Source organism: Manacus candei, unplaced genomic scaffold (genome assembly GCF_025592945.1).
Source record: "Manacus candei isolate 608988 ecotype Guabito, Panama unplaced genomic scaffold, ASM2559294v1 h1tg000056l, whole genome shotgun sequence".
Lineage (NCBI taxonomy): Eukaryota > Metazoa > Chordata > Aves > Passeriformes > Pipridae > Manacus > Manacus candei.
The window spans coordinates 5,233,532-5,255,992 of NW_026138104.1; the positions used below are offsets into that span (position 1 = coordinate 5,233,532).

The 22,461-nt window shown below is 36.5% G+C and overlaps 1 protein-coding gene across 6 annotated transcripts in view; it reads left to right on the forward strand.

The window, feature by feature from the left end:
- The window catches only part of MALRD1 (MAM and LDL receptor class A domain containing 1), a 248,132-nt gene that overhangs the window by 24,465 nt on the left and 201,206 nt on the right, over positions 1 to 22,461 (forward strand). For all 6 annotated transcript variants that reach the window (XM_051802231.1, XM_051802232.1, XM_051802234.1 and 3 more), the window contains 5 exons: positions 3,793 to 3,885; positions 6,068 to 6,275; positions 13,634 to 13,780; positions 16,701 to 16,810; positions 20,193 to 20,360. In XM_051802231.1, the coding sequence (XP_051658191.1) occupies positions 3,793 to 3,885; positions 6,068 to 6,275; positions 13,634 to 13,780; positions 16,701 to 16,810; positions 20,193 to 20,360 (726 nt within the window). The remainder of the gene's footprint in view (positions 1 to 3,792; positions 3,886 to 6,067; positions 6,276 to 13,633; positions 13,781 to 16,700; positions 16,811 to 20,192; positions 20,361 to 22,461) is intronic.

The window sequence follows — 22,461 nt, forward strand, 5'->3', positions numbered from 1 at the left end:
TTTTTCCCTTAACTGCAATATATGTCCTTTGTTGTGCCAGTTCTCTAGTTTTCCGCACATTCTCCTCAGGTTCTCAGAGCTGGCTGCTGATAGTGAGATATTCCCTTCATTATGTAACCTTTACTTAACACTTCCTGATTCCATTCCAGTTTCAGTACTTAATGGCTTATAGATATTTGTAACATTATTCTTCTGTTTCAGCCTTGTTTGCATTCCCTTTTGGCAATATTAACTGTTCAACTAACATAAAATATTCATAGAATCATAGAATATGCTGAATTGGAAGGTACACATAAGGATCATTGGAGTCCAAGTCCTGGCCCGGCACAGGACAGTTCCCAAGAATCACACCATGAGCCTGAGAGCATTGACCAAATGCTTCCTGAACTCTGTCAGGCTTGGTACTGTGATCACTTCCCTGGGGAGCCTGTTCCAGTGCCCAACCACCCTCTGGGGGAAGAACCTTTTTCTAATGTCCAACCTAAGCCTCCCCTGACACAATTTCAGGCCATTCCCTCAGGTCCTGTCACTGGTCACCATAGAGAAGAGATCAGTGTCTGCCTCTCCTCTTCCCCACACAAGGGAGTCATAACTGCAGTGAGGTCTCCCCTCACTCTCCTCTTCTCCAGGCTGAACAAACCAAGTGACCTCAGCCGCTCCTCATACGGCTTCCCCTCAACGTCCTTTACCATCTTTGCTGCCCTCCTTTGGACAATCTCTAACAGCTTAATGTCTTTCTCATATTGCTGAGCCCAAAACTGCCACAATATTCAAGGTGAGGCAGCCCCAGTGCAGAGCAGAGCAGAACAATCTCCTCCCTCGCCAGGCTGGTGATGCTTTACCTGATGCCTCCCAGGACACGGTTGGCCCTCCTGGCTGCCAGGGCACTGCTGACTCATATTTAGGGACCCTGAGATCCCTTTCCCTGGCAATATTCTCCAGTGTTTTGTTCCCCAGTCTGTCCATACAATCAACAATATCAATTGTCAGATAAATTTTAAAATTTTCTGTGAAAACTGAAACCAAATAAGATATTAACTTCAGTCTGTCATTTGCCATTCATTACTTGTTTATTTCTCCCATTAAGTAATGGACTTCTTCCTTTTATCTTTACATCTTGTACAGCTTAAAAAAACAGATGGAAGTTAGACAATAAAAGGTAATTTCAACTAATGTTTATATGTGCAATCATATTTGTACCCTAATGAATTAAAAGTTTTCTGGGTGTTCACCAACACTTGCAAAAACCACACAAGTACACTCCTTTACAGAAGTCAAAGTTGATCCATTAATCATTGAGGGGGAACAGATAAATCTTTGTTCCAAATTGCTCTCTGAAATGAGAGAAGCAGGAACAAAATAATGGGTGCAGTTGCACAGTAGTGCATGTATCTGTAAAGATATGTCAAAAAAAAAAAAAAAGAAAAAGGTCTATTTCAGAAATGGAGTAATTTAGCAAAAGTCATGATAGTCTCTTCCATCCTTCAAATCTGACTAGTGTTATCTCAAAAAAAACATTGCTGGGAAAAGGAACAATTCTTGCCCGTTTTAGTTTTACAAAAAAAATTTTATCAATAGTAATATATCACAATATGGGGAATAGAGTGAAGGTATCTTGAGCAACTGCTCCCCCACATAACTGAAATAAATCTTGAAGGAAAGTACTGGAAAAGCGATACCTTCCACATTTTAAAAGAAAGCTAACGATGCAAGGAATGTGCTAGAGGTGTTAACCTATTTGTCCCAAAGGGGTAGACAAATCTGACAAACAGGATGAATACTGCAGAGAAATATTGTAAGGAAGGGAAATAATAATATTGGCTTCTTAGAGCTGTATAAAATCAGAGGGTAAAGTCTGCTGCATGGAACAATAGACAGTTTAAAATTTTGGTACATCTGAGGTGACTTCAGTGTAAAAAACTGCCTTAGAAGGTCTGGATACTAACATGTGAACAGAAAAATCAAGTTTACTGCTACAAGTTGTGCTTATTAAAATGAATTTGGGAGAAAGATGGTCATGGGGCTGGATATCTCAGCTGTTATTTGAATGTGAACTAAGTTATAGTATCCGGGTGCATACAGTGAAAGACACAGCAAATGTAGAGTATTTCCAAAGGGCATACAAATGTGTTTGGAGCCTTCATATATGTAGGTGTGGGGGGAATACAGTAGCTAAAACAGTCACTTAACCACAGGCTATGGTTTTTACCTACCATGCAGTATGGTTCCTAGCACATCATCAGTTTCTGTGTCTTATATGTACCTACTGTAGGCTAATAGATTTCCTTTGGAAGCTGAATTATTTAGGAAAATGAAGTAAGTTTTACACAGAATGAAGTGTTCTCAATACTGAAAGACTTTTGCTGAATATCTGCTACATGAACAAGTGGACAAATACATCCCATACCTATGTGGAAACTCACAGCTGACTTTTAGTTCTGAAATCAAATATGTCATGTGGTTTATCCAAATTTGATCTCATCTGTAATTTAGTGTTTGGAATAAGGGTATTACCTTGGCTCTGTCTTGCACTTTTCTTGCAGTTTTCTGATCTTTGAATGTATTTTCAATAGAGATTTAATCTTCCAGTGTTGTTAGTATGTCAGAACAAGACTGGTAAGGAACGAACTTTAATTGGCTGCACATCACAAATCATATCAGTGTAATTCTGCTGGCACAGCAGCCTATCAAGCAGTAGACAGCATCTTTCTCCTCTTTTTTTATATTACAAGACAGGAAAGAAGATAACTGTCCTTGTCCATAGTATTGATAACATTTCACATTCCTATCATAACCCCATTTATTAGTCTCCTGTAAGATGAATTGTTTTTATACCTTCAATTTCTCTTCATACAGGGGACTTTCCCTTTCTCTTACTCTACTTTGAATATTTTTCTGAACTGTCACTAATTCTGTAATATCTTTTGTGGAAAAATTATGACCAATACTTCCTAAAAGGAGTCTCAATATTGATATCTGTAATGGTAAGTCTGTTTGTATGTATAGCCTATATTAAATTTTCCAGAAGTTTTTTCTGTCCTTCTGGTTTTGGTCTGTTTTGAAGCTGTTCTTGGAAAGGTTTTGCGTAGGTATATGAAGTTCAAACTGCTACCTTCTTTTCTTTATACTGGCCTAAGGATGTTCCAGACAGGATCATGACCAGAAGCAGGATGAGCACAAGCTGTTTTTGCCAGATTATTGAATCAAAAGGGCTTTGAGTGCTTGCATAAAGGCAACCTTACCATATTTAGCAGTTTTGCTTTTATCCTTAGGAGGTGGAGTGAAAATAGGGATTAAGGTAACTCAGAACATGACTAGAAGTTGTCAGATTTTACTCTGTGTGCTTGCTTTACAGATTAAAAAAAAAAAAAAAGTTTTAGCACAACTGACAGACCCCAAATTCAGTTCTAAGAAAACTAAATCTAACACAACCTAATATAAGCAGTTATTTATGAACAGGAAACTTATGTAGAGAGCACCGTGGAAAGATATTGTTAAATTCAGCAATAACATGGCTTAATTTGCATATTAATTAACTTTAATTCTACCAACTCTGATAACTATATTAGTCTGTTTAATCACAGTGAACATGTCTTGTTTCCCCCCTCTCCTGTAGACCTCAGTGCAAAGATTGCAAACAAATATATGAAGCTCTATTTTCGCACATAGAGCTACTTTGTATATATTGGTCATTTGGTTGGGATATGAAAAGATCAAGAACAAAAAAATGGCCTTGATAATTTCTAGAGGAACAACAAATATCTTCATAACATTGTTTTCTACATTTTACAGGAGGAATATGTCTTATGGGAAACCAACATCATGACTAAGAAGGAATGGGTCAAAGTAAATATACAGCTACCAAGAGGACTAGAAAAATTAAAGGTATGAATGAAAAAAGGTACATGCTCAATTTTTGGAGATGCTTTACTTTATTGTTTATAGAGCTTCTAGGAAAATGAAAAATTATATACAACCTGAATATCTTGATGTTTCTTCAATATGAGTAAATATCTGGTTGTAGCTCAACAAAACATCTACGCAAGCATCGCATGCAGAAGCTGCTGATCTTTAATAACATGCAAGAAAATGAATACAATTCTCACCTGATTTGGTTAGTCTTCTGAGTCCATCTCAGGTGTTATTAACTCATTTAAATATATATACTATTGTGTGACGTTATGTAAATTATCTTCTCGGGATTTCAGTGAAATTATGTAAACTGCTAATTGAGAGGATACCTCCTCCTTGAGTTTACAGGCATAGAGAAGAATGTTAATTTGCAACTACTCAATTCTTATATTAATTTACAAGTTTTCATTTTAAGTAATTTTTAATTTACATTTTTTTTTGAAATTCTGCAAATAACCATCATATTTTACTGTTTCAATAATCAGTTGAAAATGTAACCTCTGTGAAAGGACAAAGACTAAGCCTACTGCAGGAATTGATGTTTCAACGGATGTAGAATGAATGCATTTCAAGAAGCTAGTAGGTTCTCAATGCATGTTGTTGCCCGCCTCTCCTTTTCACACAAGGATAAGTGTGAATAAACAAGCAGATGTGTAATTAGGCTATCTACAGTATCTAAAAATAAATAAACAAATAAATAGTAACTAACTAACTAAATAAATAAAAAGCCTGCTGAAGTTGTATGTATATAAGTAGAGAGCCAAAACTATGTATTCTTGTACAAAGACTGCAAGGATCACTTGTACTTAGGAAAGGAAAGATATTATCTTTAATTATGTGGCTGTGTCATGGTTTCTGCACAGCATTGTACTGTTTGAACCAATAGAGAATGCAGAGTGTTAGAAGGCTTTTGTCATTGTGAAGAAATTGTCTCTAGTGGAAGATAACGACATATAACGTTCTCATTGTTTAGAAAGAAAATGCCTCTTGAGATTTCACTCCAATCTAATTCCCAGGCTTTGGGGAGTATGCTAGACCCTTCTGCTTATGTCCCAAAAAAATGACTGTTCTATCTCCTTCTGTTTTGTCTGGTACTCTTACACTGTGCTTTCTGACTCTTGCATGTAAATACTTTCTGAGACACACTATGGTCATGTTCCAGCTGGTCAAACCCCACAACTCCATTTTTATTTATTCCTATTTATTCCTCCAGTTCTTGTTTTTCAGTGCTTTCTTTCATTGCAGTCTTCATCTTTTTGATATCCTGTTTGCTGCTTTAACTCAGGTAAAAGAAACCTGGAGAGCACAAGTGGGATAATCTCCTTGTTTTGAGGCCCAGTGGAGGTGGGCTCCTCCATGGCCAGGAGCAAGAGGTGTTCATCTGAAATTTCATTACCATAAATCAGCTTGTCCTAAATCTGCTCAGAGCAAGGGAACTCTGTCAGAAAGAAAAATGCTGCTTGAATTTCTATAAGTCAATAGCAGTAATATAAGCCAGGTGAGGGCACAGGCCCAACATTGGTGAGTGACAGTCCATGTAATTAAAACATTAGCATGGTCCTTAGCAAGGTTTTGATCCAAGCAAATCAGCCATCTCCCAGACAGTGCCCAGAACAGCTCCAGTATTACAAACAGGTAGAGACCAAGCTCACTGCAGAGACTGGGTGTATCCATTTTATCTTAAGTTATGGAACAGGTATGAGCTGTTAGTCTCTGCTATGCCAAGTGGTGTCTGAGGACACCAGTTCCCAGCCCATTTGATGCACCCTGAGTGAGTGTAACTGAATTTTTTTCTCTTGGACATCTGCAAAATGAGGTTATGAAGATATTTCAGAAAGGAAGATGGAGTCTTTAGGAGGTTACATTTCAGGACACCTTTCTAAAGCACAGAGACATTACAACTTTTTAGCTAAATGCTTATGAGATTACGAGTTTTTCTTTAAAATAGGCTTTTTTTTTAAATTTTATTCTTGGAGTTCATCAAACCATTTTAGCCGAAAATTTTTAGAAATTTCAACCTGAGATAGTCATACAAAATTTCAGATTTTTTGTAATGGAAAGTATGCAGTGCTTTTTAAACTTAGAACTGTTTTGTATAAATAAAAATCAGTTTGTTGTCTGTTAAAACAAATATTTTATCTGTAACAATCCACAGCTTGTGTTTAAAGGAACACTCCAGAGCAGGGCAGGTTTCATTTGTCTGAATAACATCCGGCTCTTGGACATTGCACCATCAGAGCCACCAGGTTTCTGCTCCTTAGAAGAATTCACCTGCAGGGATGGGCAGTCCACAGCACTTGGATCAGCCCGTGACTCCCACCCAGATTGTTCTGATGGCAGCAATGAGGACCCAGCAGCCTGCTGTAAGTGAATCTCATTGTTTTAGAAGAACGCTGTGCTGAAGAATATTGTGAAACCCAAAGAGTTCTATATAACAAATCACTAGAAAAAATATTGTTAATCTCTATGGCTTCTTTTCCCCAGAATACTTAATTACTTTCAGGTTAGTGAAAATGTTCATAGCATTTTCTGTTGTGTATTTTTCTTCTTCCCATTGCTTTCTGTTTCTCTGTCAGGCCTCAGCATTATGTTTTAGATCCAGATAGTAATTTTTTTAAGTATTTGCTAAAATGCAGTATTTAGCATATTTTTACTTGTATGTATTCCCCATATAGCACTTTGATAACCTCTACTTCCATAAATTGCTAGAGAATGAAATCTGCCTTGGGATTTGTTGTTAGAACAGTTTTCTGATTTAGACTGTCTGTGAGTTACTGTCAGAAAATGCATTAATTGACGTGATATTTGCATGGTGGTACAAATCACCATACAAATGGGCCACAGTTCAGAAGCTACATCTTCTTCATTATATTTGGAGTTGAAGGTAACTTGGGTTAGAAGCCACAATTTCTACTGTACAAACAAGATTAAAAGAAAATAATTGAAATTACTGGAAAATGCCTATAATAATTCTGAATAATTTTAGGTCTCCTGTGAAAACTACTTTAGAGGCTTCTAAAATTAACCTTATAGCGTGTACATCTGTATGTATATTTGCCTGTGGTAGTAACACTTAAATATATGTTGCAGATAAAAACTCTACACCTATTTAAGATATTGGTGATGATATATATTGCTGCTGGGAGGTGCCAATTAAAATTTTGTGTATTGCTCAAGATAGCTGGATGAAAAACACTGATAATGTTTTATTTTCTAATTGCCTGATGAGACTTTAGGAACTATTTGTGACTACGAGCTTTTTTTTTTAGCTCACAATCTGAATCTTCAAATTTTTTTTCAATTACTTAAATAACCCTGTGGGAATCATCTCCGAAACAAGTAATATGTGCAAATGCTGAAACAACATTTTAAATAGGAAGGTATACACTTTTATCTCTAGGTAGAATCTAAACAAACATTGAAGTCCAGGGTCTCCCTCGGAGATCTCTTTTCCTTTTTTACAAGACTTGACCCTATGCTGGTAGCTCTGTGTGTTTGATGGTAAGAGTGTGGAGAGTCCTCTTATGTTCTTTACGAGCAATGGAATGAGATTGAATTGTACTTTAAAAACTGGAATGTATTTCTCAGCAATTTAACCATCTCACTTCATAACAATGGGAGAGAATTGTGGCGAATAGTGACTAGGAATATAAAAGAATAATTTCAATGTTTAAAAAGAGGATGAAAAGTAATTGTCACAGTTGAAGGGTAGCTGTTAACCGTGTACTTACAGGTACACCCCTGTGCCTCAGACACTGGACATTGGCACTGGATGACCAAAAGACTAACAAATTACCTAGATATAGTCAGTATTTTAAAGAAAGATCACAGTGGGTCTCTTGGGAATATTTCTTCCATCATGCTGATGTGAATGGGTCAGAGAAACTGGAGAGTGGGCAGAAGAAAGAAAAATCAGAATGGCCTGGGAGTCTCAACGCTGTTCTTTGTGGAGTCTCCAGAGTTCATGTGCTGGGGGAAGGACTGATGACAGGTGGTCAGTGCAAAACCCTCTTCAGTTGCTCTGCATAGTGCTCTGCTCTTTGCTGCTGCCTCTGTAGTTAACTTGGGTTTACCTCTTGGACTGATTCTCCACTAACTCCCTTCAGTTTAAAGAAAATAGTACACTCAGCCGAACCTGAGGTATAGGGATTGTTTGCTTCACTGTATTGGGGTAGTCAGAGGTTAAAGAGATATCATTTTGTTGGAGCAGAGCACAAAAGTATACTTGGACTCTCAAAAAAGAATGAAGAAAGGTTCTTTTCTAAAGTAAAAAAAAAATAGCCATCTTTAAAATAACAATAACCATTTTAAAAGTTGGTCTATTTTAACTGATAGTATTGTCTTGGATACTTCACACACTCCTTTTCAGGAAAGAGGACCCTAATGGTGGAATTTAGCTATTCAATGGTCTAGTCAGCTTAGAAGATTCACCTTTCTAACACTTTCCACGGTTTTGAACAAAAGAGATGTAAAGAAATAAATCCTCCTTTATCTTTGTCCTTTGCTCTTTTATTCCCATTACATCCATTTTCCACGAGATCTTGAAATTGTCTGAGATGTTTGGAGTGCACTATATTCAGTCACACTAATTTTTAGTAAAAATTTCTATCTGGTACAATAATACACATTTTAGCTTTTATTCAGTGTTTTAGCATCTGTCCTTGAACACATCCTCAGTAGTTTCCTTTGATGAAGTACTCTCATGTACTGAAAAAGCTGACATCTCCGTACTGAATGAAAACACAGGCCGACAACTGCTACTTAACAATATGAAGAATGTCCCTCTTCTCTTAAGAATTTCTTTGTTTCATTATAATAAGGAAGTTAGAAATAATGTCTCTCTTTTGTCATGTTTACTTGGCATGAATGGTATTTTAATAACACAATTTATCACAAGAACAAATACCTACGTGTTTAGTAATGCTTCTTAATCTGTCTGTTTAATCTCTTCTCATTTATATAAATATATATTTACGTATATCAGACTTAAAAGACTCAAAAAGTAGGAATTTGTCTTATGCACGAGTAAACACCTTTATTTCAGCAGCTTTGTTGAAATCAATGAATCTAATGAAGTGATAAAATATGAAATTAATGTTTTTAATATTAAATTCTCCATTTTCATTATGTCTTTTTGAATATCACTTTTTTGTGATCACTTTAAATTTATTTCACAGTGACTGACAGCAAATTATCAAAACCTAGTAAATATATTCAGAACAGAAAGTGAAATGCAATACCTACATCATTTAAAGGACTATAAAGATCCCTTTCATGATGATGCCTTTTCTTTACTTCCTACCAAAGATAAAGGAAGTTTTGCACTAAATACTGTGAAAAATAACATATTTCTAACACTATACCTACTATAATTTTACATTATTTATACATAACATCCACAATACATATAAAAACATTACAAATTAATCAGCAGCTACCAATCCTAGCAATTTAGAAAAAGTCTAACCTTAAAAAAATTAATTATTTTCAAGTAATATCACACTTTGATACAGTAGAGTTTCTGGAAATTGCCAGAAATTATTGTAGGGAGGGGACATCCTACAGCTGTTTCTGAAAGAGCATCACCTTCCATTTAGCCTAATTAGAAGCTTTTTTAAAATACCTGTCTTTACCTCTTCTACTTTTAATTTAACCTCTCTAGTATTAGCTTAAATATTCTCAGCTTTTCATAGGATTTGTATAATTTATGAATATAAAATATGTAAGATGAAGGAAACTTGTATCATTTCAAAGCCATATACCTTTTACTGCATTTCATTTACAGTGTAGAAATTTACAATTGCAAATCCTTGAAACCTTTCACAGCAGATGAGCACAGCTGCAAATCCTTTTACTACAATCCAACTTTAAAGTAGAAAGAGCATTTTTTAGCAGGAAACGTTTGTTTTACTAAACATTTAAGTGTTTTCTGTGACACATTATTTTTCTGAAATTGTCAATATCTGTTCATCAAGCTTGTATGTGCATGTGGACAACAAGCTACACCCATATTATTTTCACGGATTTTATTGCTGACAAGCACTGTGTGTCATTGCCTTTGGGTTTCATCAGAATCGTTAGCTCAAAGTCAGCAGAACCTCTGCAGACCAGGGGTTGACATGAGATTCTCTGAACACCATATGCCTCTTAACCCTAATCAAGGTAACTGAGTAGTTTCAGGAGATGAGGCCATCTCACCTCAGGGAGTTATGAGTTATCTGTTTAATGATTTATGACATATGGAAGTTCAGGATAGATGACCTATGGTCATCTGTGATGTCTCTGTATGCATCATTTAATGAATTCCAGATAAACAAAACTAATCACACTGGTAGGAAAAGTGCACAGAGTCAGAAAGAAGGTATGTTTGTAACCCTTCCCTTTCCCAAAATTGCATTAAATGTTAGCCAGAAATGACTGTCTTTTTTTGTTGCTGTCCATACAGATAGTTTATACCCCAAATTCCAAAGAAGCTTAGGTGCTGCCACACTGAGTGAGGGTAACAGTAATTCTCATTCCATAGTCTTAGTCAGGTAAACACCAACCTGATGCAGAGACTAACTGAATGTCCTCAGTTGTGTTCATTCGATTGAACTGCCAGAGTAGGATTGAAAAGCTTCATGCAGTTTCAGGTTAGCAATGCTGAAAGAATATTAATTTGCTAGTAACCCAACCTAGTTAAGACAACTACTTTGGTTTTCCCCCAGGGAGGATCATGAGAAGCTGGGATAGAGTAAGCTAGTCAAAGAAAAAAAATATTCCCATTTTACCTCTCAGTGCTCTTGGAATATGTGCTTTGCTTCCTTTTCCTTTTTTTTTTTTTTTTTTTTAATATGTGGGAAAATGGTTTGTATTAATTGAAAAATCTTTCCAGTGTATTTTATGGCTTTCGTAAGCTACACTTTTTTCTTGAAATTCAAGTGTTTGGGGAATATTTTTTTCCTGGTTGCATCATTGATATTTGTAGAAGTGGTGTAATACTTCTTGATTAATTGAGATATGCTGATATATCCACATGGAAAAAAAATTTGGCTTGTTATTAAAATGAAAGCACATTGTTGTTTCATTTCTATTTTCCTTTCTGAATTATAAATAGATGAATGTACAAACCAGAGAATTGAGTTGTTTTCCATTCAAAATGTTGAAAATCTTTCTGCAGTTTGAATCCAGTGAAATCTTCCTAGTGAAATAAAAGACATAAGCTCTGGTGATAAAAGTTGCATTAGGAAGGGACATAATATGTCAGAAAAGAGCCTTATGTCAAACTTACTTAACTATAGTATGACTGCTCAAAAACTATAGGTGATGCAATTGCATCTTTTCCAACTACGGAAAGTGAAACATCATCTATAATCACTTGAAGTTTCAGAAAAAAATGTAGAAAACAGACTGTGAAGAATAAATATCATGCACTGGTTTGATGGGAAAGGTACATTTCTTAAGGTTTATTGGTGTCTGAGCAATGAAAAAACACACTGAGAAACTGTCTCACTTGGATTTGTGTTTTAGCCAAAGCACAGAACTTTTCTTTCAAGCTTGATTAAACATTTACAGACACTTCTTAAGTTTTTAGAATTCAGTAGGGATAAAGTTTAAGTCAAACTGTTAACTTGGACAACTGGGTTTCACTTACATTTGGTGTCTAGCTGTTCTCCAGCATATTTATACTTTTAAAACTGAAGCATCACTTCCAGAAACTACATAGGGTGGAACACTTGGGTTTGGTGAGTGACTGGCCCAGTGTTTCTGCAGGACTGGATACTTGTATAGCATTTTAAATTTTAAGTGACAGGTGTAATTAAAAAAAAAGGAAGTAGCATCTAAAATGTGGTCAACATTATCATATTTTATTTCTTCCCCAGCCCCCCTCCAAAAACAACCCCAACAACTACAACAACAAAAAAACCCCAAAAGTGCACCACCATGAATGTTCTTCCTACCTTTATAATTGTGTTCATATTTGAACAAAGTCTAAAAAAATCACTGAACAAAACCAATTTGGGATTGTGTCTTCCTGTGTGTGCATGTCTGTTTTTGTTTTTTTTCCCCCACTGCTTATCTATTCAGCCCAAAATTTGATGTTTGGACACTTCTTTCTACATCTATAGTGTTAGAAGAAATTTTACTAGTGACTACCAATGTAAGAAATCATTATTTCACACCTTTCTTCCAGTTGGACACCAAGGGCAGTGATGGGCTTTGTCTAAACACATAAAAGATGTTGGGTTTATTGTGATTAGTTAAAAGCAAATCAAAATTAAATGATTAGCTAAAATCAAATAATAATAAAAAAATACTTCCATGCTAAATATCTTCTTGATCTTATCATTAGTACCATCTTGATTTCTGTTTTATGTATAAACCATTATTTTAACTTCATTTTGTTCCTACATAGTCATTTATTTATGTCTTTTTGGATATTACTATGCAGACACTGCAGCCAGCTGCTTATGCAGATCTGTCACAGGGTTTAGGTAGGCCAGAAGAAAGAGATGTTTAAGCAAAGAATGTTTGCCTTTTTGTGTCACATTGGTTCTCTCAAGACTGCTTAGCTAAGGAAAGCACAGTGCCTAGACATAATATTAATTACTGAACAGCAAAACAGCTTAGTCTTGGATATCAATTTGCATATTGGACCTTAATGTACTAGCAACTGCAACCTCATTTAAAAGATACTTTGTCAAAAGCACAAGAAATTGTAACTGAGTAAGTTAACCAAGTTTCTTGTTTAACTAAATATACTGCATTGCACAGAAAAGCATGCACCATTAGATTTTACTGTATATAGTGAAACCAGATAAGAGAGACTGATATTTGTGATTTATTTTGTACCTTAAGATTTAACTGCTCAAATAACCTCTTTATTCCAGAGAGACTTTTACCACAGAGCTTTGCTACCACAGTGCTCAAAGAAAGATGCATTTCATTTTGATTTTGTACAATATGAAAATTGGAGTAATATATATGATGGTGTCTGAGGCTGATACGATCAGATGAATGTGCCATGAAAGTGGAAAGTGAAAAATACAGTTCTAAAGTAATGGTTGCAATTGCAGTAAGTGACCCAAAGAGTTGAGTGTATTGCTTTGGGAAGTTGCTCTGGACCAGGAAAAAAAGCTTCTCAGAGTATAAAATTTTCTTATAAAAATATTTATTTGTACTCAATAAATGAAATAGTCTGTGAAATTGTTATAAAATTTAAGTTGGTCTAATCCATACCAACTGAGAAAATGGTCTTTTACTTTGCAATAAAAATTTCTAGGAGATCTGAATAATTCATAATTTTAAATCTCATTTTCAAAAATAAATTAAGTGAAAGCTTAATTCATCTTCACTTTCCATGTGTTTTAAACTCTAAATACATTTGATTTCCGCCACACATTCATAATTAAGTTTCCAGTACAATTCATCTTTAAAACATACATAACATTACTTTCATAATCTATCAGCCTATGTACAGGTCTCATCTTTACTATGATATAGTTTGTTCTCCTGCAGGTAGTTTGCTTCATGGTTCTGAGTTTGCTTAAGAAAGGAAAGATCTGCCTTATCTGTTACCTGTATTCTAGAACTTTTTGTCCATTTGAATAATCTGACAGTGAAATATATTGGTGCTTCTTTAAGACTCTTAGTACATCTAAATAAAAATAGTCATAGTTGTGGCATTAAACTGCTGCATCAAATTCAACTTATTGACCTCTTGTTATTGCTCTTACAACAGCTAATTTCACCTTTTGTGATTTTGAGACCGACCTTTGTGGATGGAGGCCACTGAGCAGAGGTGATGCTGACTGGAACATAATGAAAGAACACACTCCCCTTGACAGGAAACTCCCTGGCAGTGGTCATACAACTAATACGAGGCATGGTGAGATTTCTTTCTTTATTATTTCCCCCTTATTTCCTCCTTCTGCCATGAAAATTCCTTCTTGTAAATGGTCATAGACTGATAATAAAAACTAATTTGAAATAGGTGCTACATAGTATGTATACAACATAACTAGTGTGTAACAGAAAGCTAATCTGTTTGGGCTGCTCTTAGTTGGGATGTGGCTACTATGCCTTTGTAACCCTCATTTTTGACTGGCACAATCAATGACATGGCGACTTGATGCAGCTTTTTGAGATATTGACCTTTGAACTGACAGCTGACTCTTTTTGTGCATATCATTAGCATTGTTTACCCTATACACACAGAGTATTATTTGGGCAGTATTGTTTGGGCAAATTTTGACTGTAGAAGGCAGTTAAAATAAATCCACATTCTATGGGAAAAATAGAGTGACTATAATATCCTTTAAAGAGTTGTTCTTCCTTCAGCCCATATTTACCACGCAATACATTCAGCTGGAAAAACAGTTTATTGCAGTAGAGGGCTGTTTTAAAGTATTTTTTTTTTAAATTAAAGTGTTATTATGGTACACTGCATAACATAAAATTGCTGAGCATGTTTTTCATTGTCAAATAATATTGGCAAGTATTCTGTGACTAATTTTATTAAAATGTAACTACTTTGCTTACAGTGGAGATCAGATTACTTTAAAATCTGGGTTAAAATCCAATGGTCCTTTAAGTTAAATTTATTTAATGTATATTATCTAAAATCAGACCTCCACACTTCTCTCCCGTGTTCATGTTAAAGGAATGTGAAATATTAAGTATTCCACCTCAAGCATTCAAAGATAGAGCAACTCTAGGGTTAAAATTCACCTGAGCAGACATGAGGATGTGTGTGCGTGCCATAGAATGATTCTAACTGCACAGTCATGTACCTGTTTTTCCATTAGTCCCTGTGTGATGAAGTGCACCAAAGTTGCTACTCTTCTCAGCATCTGTTCAATATTTCATTTTGTTGTCTCTGTAGAGTGACACTGGATCTGCATTACTGCATTGTCTGTGAGCACTGCTGTGTTACAGCTTCCAAACTTTCAAAGCCCCACAGGGTAGCACTGATTTGCCTGTGTCTTTCTCTGTTCTAGATGCTGGTGAGATCTGAGGTGTAATGTGGTCATAAGGAAGGCTACTGGCAGAAACATCTGTTCTGCAGCCCAAGTAGCATGTTAAAATTGCCCATACAGAACTGCACGCTTTTGCACTTAAGCTGCTTTGATACCTGAGTCATCACAAGTTTGTTTCAGTGCTGCTGCAGGTTGAAACCTCAAGTAGATCTTGAGGATACCGTGCCTTACCTTTTGAGCCCAGCAATGTTGCATTCCACATATAAGTTATTTGAAAAGGCATTTCTGAGGTGGTTTTTACCGTTCTATCACTGTGCCTGTTACAGCCACAGCTTTAGAATTAGGATTCGAGAATTTGAGCAAGTTTTTACCAGCATTAAATAAAGATTCTTCAGGTTGCAACAGTTCCTTGTAGTACCACAAAGCATTGATGTCTCTTCTCTCCCGGGGAGGGCAGCAGCAAATTTTGATTAATTGAGATCTTAACAAGGTTACTGTAGAGCCTCAGCTGCAAATTAAAAGAGGGTCCTTTGAAGTCCCCTTGTATTCCAATGAGGGGAGCTTCCCTCGAGCTGCAAGCGCAGCATGCCTGTTTGTACAGGGAGCTGTGACGGTCCCCTCTTTGTGCCAACCTTGCTAAAGCGATGCCATTATTCATGTGGGGCTGGACCTAACCCTCTGCTGTATTATGTATCCATGGGAAATAAATGGCTAAGGAGTATGACTGTGGCAGCACAATAGCTGATTTTCCAAGATGTAAGGCAATATGTGTAATATCAATGTGCAAAAAAGACTGAGCCTTTAGTGTTGTTTTGCACAGACCTTCATGAAAAAGTCTCAGTATTCAGCAAAGGCAGCACTGACGGCATTCAAAATATGCTGCTTTAGGGCCCCTTGAAAATGTTTATCCTTCCCTACCTTTGTCTGAAGCACATCTGCTGTAGTTCAAATCCAAATGCAGTTCATTTGCCAGAGTTCAGATTAGATCTTTAATTAAGCTTTCATCCCCACTAGCACAGACAACAATGTCAAGTCTGTGGACCCCATGAGAAAATATAGCTGATTCCATTGGCTCCTGGGGTCTGCAACATTGTTAGCATGCTTAAAACTGGCTGGGCTGTGCTGAGAGTGAATACTGTACCCTAAAGGAAATAATTTTTGTTTTAAATTCAGTTTAAAACATTATTTAAGCCAATTAAAATGCGTCCTTTAGGGATCTCGGCTGATGTCTGTGCTGTTTGATCTCCAGGGTGCTCTGTGTTGCAGCTCCTTTGCTCTCCCCAGTCCATTCTGAGAGCAGATGGGCATCATGCAAAGGTGATGGGAAGTAGTTGTAGTATTTGGAGGTTGGAGATCTTAAGTTTTTGCTTGAAGAGAGCAGATAAAAAATAATTCCGGTGGGTCTGCACAGTAAAGCCCTCAGAGAAGCAACATCTGAACTCCTTTTTGAGCGCTCCGTATTCACCTCCTCAAGTTTAATTGCTTGCAGACACCACAACAGGGTAACCTTAGCAATGGCTGCCCACACAACCTTCTTTCCTTCTCCCTCTCGTCTTTGGAATTAGTCATGATAACTTTGCAAGAGGGAAGAGGCAGGAGCATTTAGCAATTGTGTTTTGCCTTTGCCCACATAGACACTGTTGCGACCTGTTACAACACCTTCCTCATTATCCACAGAGACTGACCTGATGGCAAAGGTGTTTCATTTGTTTTCATCTATGAATAAGCTTTAGGTGCCTCATGGAGCACATAGTTACCTCTCTGAGGTAGCTATTTGCCATTGGAGCATGACATATTTCTCATACTTTAAAAAAAAATATCTGTTTTTAGGAGCATTCATTTACTTCAGTGGATCACATCAGACGAACACAAAGGTGGCCATGTCTCATCTGGAGAGCCCTTTTCTTGTCAAGCCGTCCCCTGTGCTCTCCTGCTGTCAGGTAACAAGTTGGTATTAACTGTCCCCACGTTTGCAAGCTATCACTCACCTGATGAGCAGAGATGGTATTCTTCATGCTGTAAGTGTTGCTACTGAGGATTATTTCAAGAGCAGTGGAAGGAGTTACAAACAAATTCTTTGGGAAGAGGGAGATGCAACTGACATTTTACTACTTTGCTGCAAAATTTTTATATCTGATTATTATTATTGTTTCTAAAGAACCCAGCAGGTGACTCAGATTTAAGGATACCCTTCGGGTTTTTGTATGCTGTGACAAACCTATCTGGACAACAATAAATAACAGGGCCATATCAAATAGCCACTCTGTTTTCTCTAGGCAGGAAAGTCACATAAACGGTGTTCCATAATAGGAAACCTAAGGTTTGAAGTCATTATATACATTAGCTATGTTGGTGTGACCAGAGAGAATTCACTACCATGCTCCAGACATGTACTAAATTTTAACTGATGGTTTGAGAGGATGTTTTTTAAGCTGACTAGTGCAGTACTTGAGAGTTACCTTGAAATGCTTTTTTTGTCAAATGTCTTGTGGCTCTGCAGAGGAATGCAAAAACAACCTGCCAGGATGGCACTTGATCTGAGAATCTAGAAAGGTACCTTGAAAAAAATGGATCAGAAGGGCCAAAAAATACGAAATAGATGAAAAATGAAAACACGCTTTTATAACTAGAATGTTGTAATTTTAAATAAAACATGTAAAGCAGAATTTGAAGACATATATTAAATATGTAGAGCATCTAGTCACTGCAAGAAAACATTCCCAACTGGATTGACCAATGAATAAAGTAAATAGATATTGTAAAGTTTAAGTTTTTTTCTTTTTTTCAGGAGGCTTTTTTTGTTTTCTATTCTATAACTTTACAAAGCTTACGCTGCACTGAGGAGAAGCTAAGTTGTGTAGTTATGATGTTAATTTTTTTCTGCTACTGCATAAATGCCTTCTGATTTAAAAAATCTCAGAGAAGGGAAAAGACAGAGAAAGCTTGCCAAAGTAATTTTATTGTGTTCAGTGGCAAAAAGAGGCTTTAGAGAAACAAAATAAAATTTAGACTCATTGCTTAATTTTTCAGACACAATGTAGGACAGAAAATGTACTTGCACTTGGGAAAACTTTTTCTGAAAACAAAAATTTCAGAAAAGAAGGAATTGCACTTAAAGGCCCAACAAGTAGCAGAATTTTATTCCAGCAGGATCTAGGCTTCTTAGGTTTTATCTCATGTAAGGGACCTGAAGCAAGTGCTGGCTTAGCTAAATCTGTTTTACTTGAAACTGTAGCTGACTTGGATTACATACATCAATGAGTTATCAGATCTCATCTGAATAGTTGCAACTTGCAGCTGAGGAGTAGAAGCCTCTTAAACAATTTAAGAACAGTTCCTTACTGGTTTTAAATGCAATTTCTCAGTTATTAATCTTCACATGGCTTTTTAGTGTTGTAAAGCATCAGAAATTAAATAAATTCAGGATAAAATCAAGCAGAATGCTGTTGGAGGGAACTTGTAAGGCCTCACAGCATCCCATCGAAGTAATGCATGTTGCATTACTCCTGGGACACCCAACACACTTTGTATCCACCATGCATTGTTTAGGCAGTTTCATCTTTCTTTTGTAGACTTTGATGCTGAGTAGATAACAATCTGTACCTTAAAGGTGTTTATCTTAGAAACCCTTAAGGCAGACTGGGCACAACTGATATGTGAATCAATGAATTATTCTGGTTAGATCTATTTCAGAGTTTGGTCTGCATTCAAAATAAACACAAGTGCAGCGGGGATGCACGTATTTTTCTCCAGTTCAAAGGCAGAAAAGAAACACTTTTTATTATAAGTATATATTTTTGAATGTATTCGAAGTTCTCAGATTCAACAAAATCTAAAGGAAGTTCTTACCTAGATATATTTGTCTGAAAAGAGAGTGCTTGTGAAGCCTGGAAGCCTGGCTTTCTGCCACATTTTCCCTGCAGACTTTTATTTCTGGGAAATAGCAAGGAGTAGGGGTTGTTCATTAGGATGTGTTATGTTCTCTGTGTATAAATGTGAGATGATGCCCTCTGTTAGATGTCCCACTGAGAGGATAAAAGGATCCACATAAAGAGGTCTGTGTTTATTAATAGCTTTACAAGTTCTTTGGCTCCAGTTGTTAAAAAAAAAAAAAAAAGAAAAAAAGAAAGAAAATAGGAGTTGAAGGATAACAGATTTATATTGTGCTTTTCTGGTTAATTTAAGCTTAGAAGTAACTTCTTTCTGCAACTTCTTGTAGCTGAGTCTTTTTGTAGATGTCAGCTACATTTCTTCATTTCTTCATTTAGCTCATCGGTTTGGAGTCGTAGAAGCAAATTTCTAGTCCCAGCTCTCTGTTTATGACTTTTAATGGACATGGTATTTGTATAGCAGAACATGTAGACACAGAGAAGGAGGGTAACTTTGTTTCTTACATAATGAAAACATAAATTTGTTTGAAAAGGTTAATAGATAAAAGCCATCTAAATTGTTCAGAGTGTAGTCCTTCAAACAACTCATTTTGAAAAGTGTTTGTATACTTCCTGCTTTCTATTTCTTAAGCTTTTTGGTTGGGAAAAAAGTTACATGAAAGTATTTCATTTTAATAATAAGTCACAAGATTATTTTATATAAAATATGATTTTCATGCATGGGGGAAAAAGAAACTCCAAAGAAAATTGAGGGACTGAGTCCACCAGCCATGAAGCCAGAAGATATTAAATAGTAGGAGCATGTTTTAACAGGAATATTTCTTAACCACTGATCCTGCTCTGGTTTTACCTCTGTGAAGACTCAAATACTATCAAGGCTTTTGCAGGGAAATAATGATACTGCAGTTGAAGAAAGTTTAGTCTATCATTATGTGAAAAAGCAGGAAGGACTCAGGGGAAAGGAAAAATTAGTCTTTGAAAATGTTATTTCTTCTCTGCAGTTACCCGTTGAATTTTTGCCTTGGTATTACTGAAAAAAAAAAAAAAAAAGAAATTAAATGTATCAGGTTTACTCTGTATTGCAGGGGAAGCAAGTGAACTATGATTCTCACTAAAAAAGAAAAATAATCTTTGAGAAGTTTCTAAGGACTTACTAAGCTAAAAAGAATTAAAAGAAGTTATATCATTCAGTTTGAATCAGTTGATAGATACAAGTTAAAAGTTGTAAAGTAAGATTTAGTTTTAAATATGGTTTATCTTTAGACATGATACTGCTCTTCAACATGCTGTAATTTCATACTTATCATTCTTTTATGCCAAATCTATGTTTAGACCTGTCATGTTATAATGTACATGTATGAATTGGTGCTGAACTTATTTCAGATTTATTATGTAATTTTTTTAAGTGTTTCATTAAAAACTCTTTCAACAGGTAAGATTTTGGTACAGGTTATCTCAGGGGTCCCAGCTTTCTGTCTTTAAGAGAACTGCGTTGGATGGAAGTTTGGAAAAATTATGTGACATTTCAGGATCGCCTGAGATGAAGTGGACAAAAGGGAATATACTTGTAGAAAGTGCAGCTGAGGAATTACCCTTTCAGGTAATTAGAAATTGCATTTACATTGCTTTCAAAAAGTTACTCCAGTTTGGCCTTTAGAATTAGTTTACTTTTATGATGAAATGCAAAAAGAGAATTTCTATTCTTTAATGCTCATATGAAAAAGAATTTTATTCTGCTTTTTCTACAGGTACATCTACTAAAGAACATGGCCATTGTTTCAATATTCTATGCATTAGAATAACTTTTTGTAATAAACATCAGGTAGCAATAGTGTAGTAACTTTTAAAAAATGAACTTTCTATAAAAACTGCTCCTCAGATTGAGGGCCTAATTATGTTGCGTACAGGCAGAAGAATCATAGAATCCTGGAATCATGACATTGATTGGATTGGAAGGGATGTTAAAGATTATCTAATTCCAACCCCCTTTGGTAGGGATGCCTTTCACTAGACCAGGTTGCTCAGAGCCCCATCCAGCCTGGCCTTGAACACCTCCAGGCATAGGGGATCCACAGCTTCTCTGGGCAACCTGTTCCAGTGCCTCACTACCTTCACAGTAAAGAATTTCTTCCTAATATCTAATCTGCATCTACTCTCAGTTTGAAGACATTCCCCCTTGTCCTGTCACTATATGCTCTTGTAAATAGTTTCTCTTCATCTTTCTTATAGGCTTCCCTTGCAGAAAGCTGCAACTAGGTTACCCCAAAGGCTTCTCTTTTCCAGGCTGAACAATTCCAATTCTCTTAACCTTTCCTCATGGAAGAAGTGCTCCATCCCTCTAATCAACTTTTTGTCCCTCTTCTGGACTCAGTCCAACAGGTCAATGTCCTTCCTGTTCTGGGGACCCCAGAGCTGGACACAATACTCCATGTGGGGCTTCACGAGAGCAGAAGAGAGGTGCAGAATCACCTCCCCTGAACGGCTACTCAGCTTCTTTTGATGCAGACCAGGATATGATTGGCTTTTTGGGCTGCAAGTTACATTGCTGGCTCATGTCCAGCCTCTCATCCACCAGCACCCACAAGTCCTTCTCATCAGGGCTGCTCTGGATCTGTTCATCCCCCAGCCTGTATTGATACCGGGGGTTGCCCTGACCCAGGTGTAGCACCTTGCACTTGGTCTTGTTAAACCTCATGAGATTCCCATGACCCCACTTCTCAAGCTTTTCCAAGTCCCTCTGGCATCCCATCCCTCAGATGTGTCAGCCACATCACTCATCTTGGTGTCATCTGCAAATTGCACTTGATCCCTTCGTTTATGTCATTAATTAAGATATGAAATAACACTGGTCCAAATACAGATCACTGAGGGACACCACTTGTCACTGACATTCATCAGGACTCTGAGCCTTTGAACACTACCCTTGGGATGTGACCATCCAACCAATTCTTTATCCACCTAACAGTCTGCCCACCGAATTCACTTCTCTCCAGTTTAGAGAAAAGGATGTTGTGGAGGCTATGTCAAAGGCTTTACAGAAGTCCAGATAAATGACATCCATAGCCCTTCACTGATGTAGTCACTAGGTTTTTCAAGCAGAACTTGCCCTTAGTGAAGCCGTGCTCACTATCTTGAATCACCTCCCTGACCTCTCTGTGCCTTAGCATAACTTATAGGAGGATCTGTCCCTTGATCTTTACAAGAACAGAAGTGAGACTGACAGTGCAGATACTACAATTTGCAGCATTGATCACAGTTTTCAAGTCTAATTTTCTTTTTACATAATCTCAGGCTACACTTTGCTTAAACCTAGAATGGACATGTTGGGGAAATCAGCAACTCAAATATAAGGATTCAGTAAACCAAAATTCCACTTTTGGTCTCCTCATTTTATGTCTTACCTATAAAATGATCAAAAAGAAAGGACATTATTGGTAATTTATTTATTACTTACTCTCTTTTATGATCTCCCGAGTGTTTCCTTGTATTTACAAATGCATCCATACAATCCCCACCTTTACTGTACCACATACTGTTGACTTCAGCAGGCACAGTATAGATGAACACACTTAAATGGAGTTGTAAATCATCATATTTGGTAACCCTGAATAGCTAATATAAGAATATATATAACTTCTGACTGTTCCAGCGGGAAGACCATTCATTCAATAGTGATGGCTTTCACCAGTTTCGATTGAAAC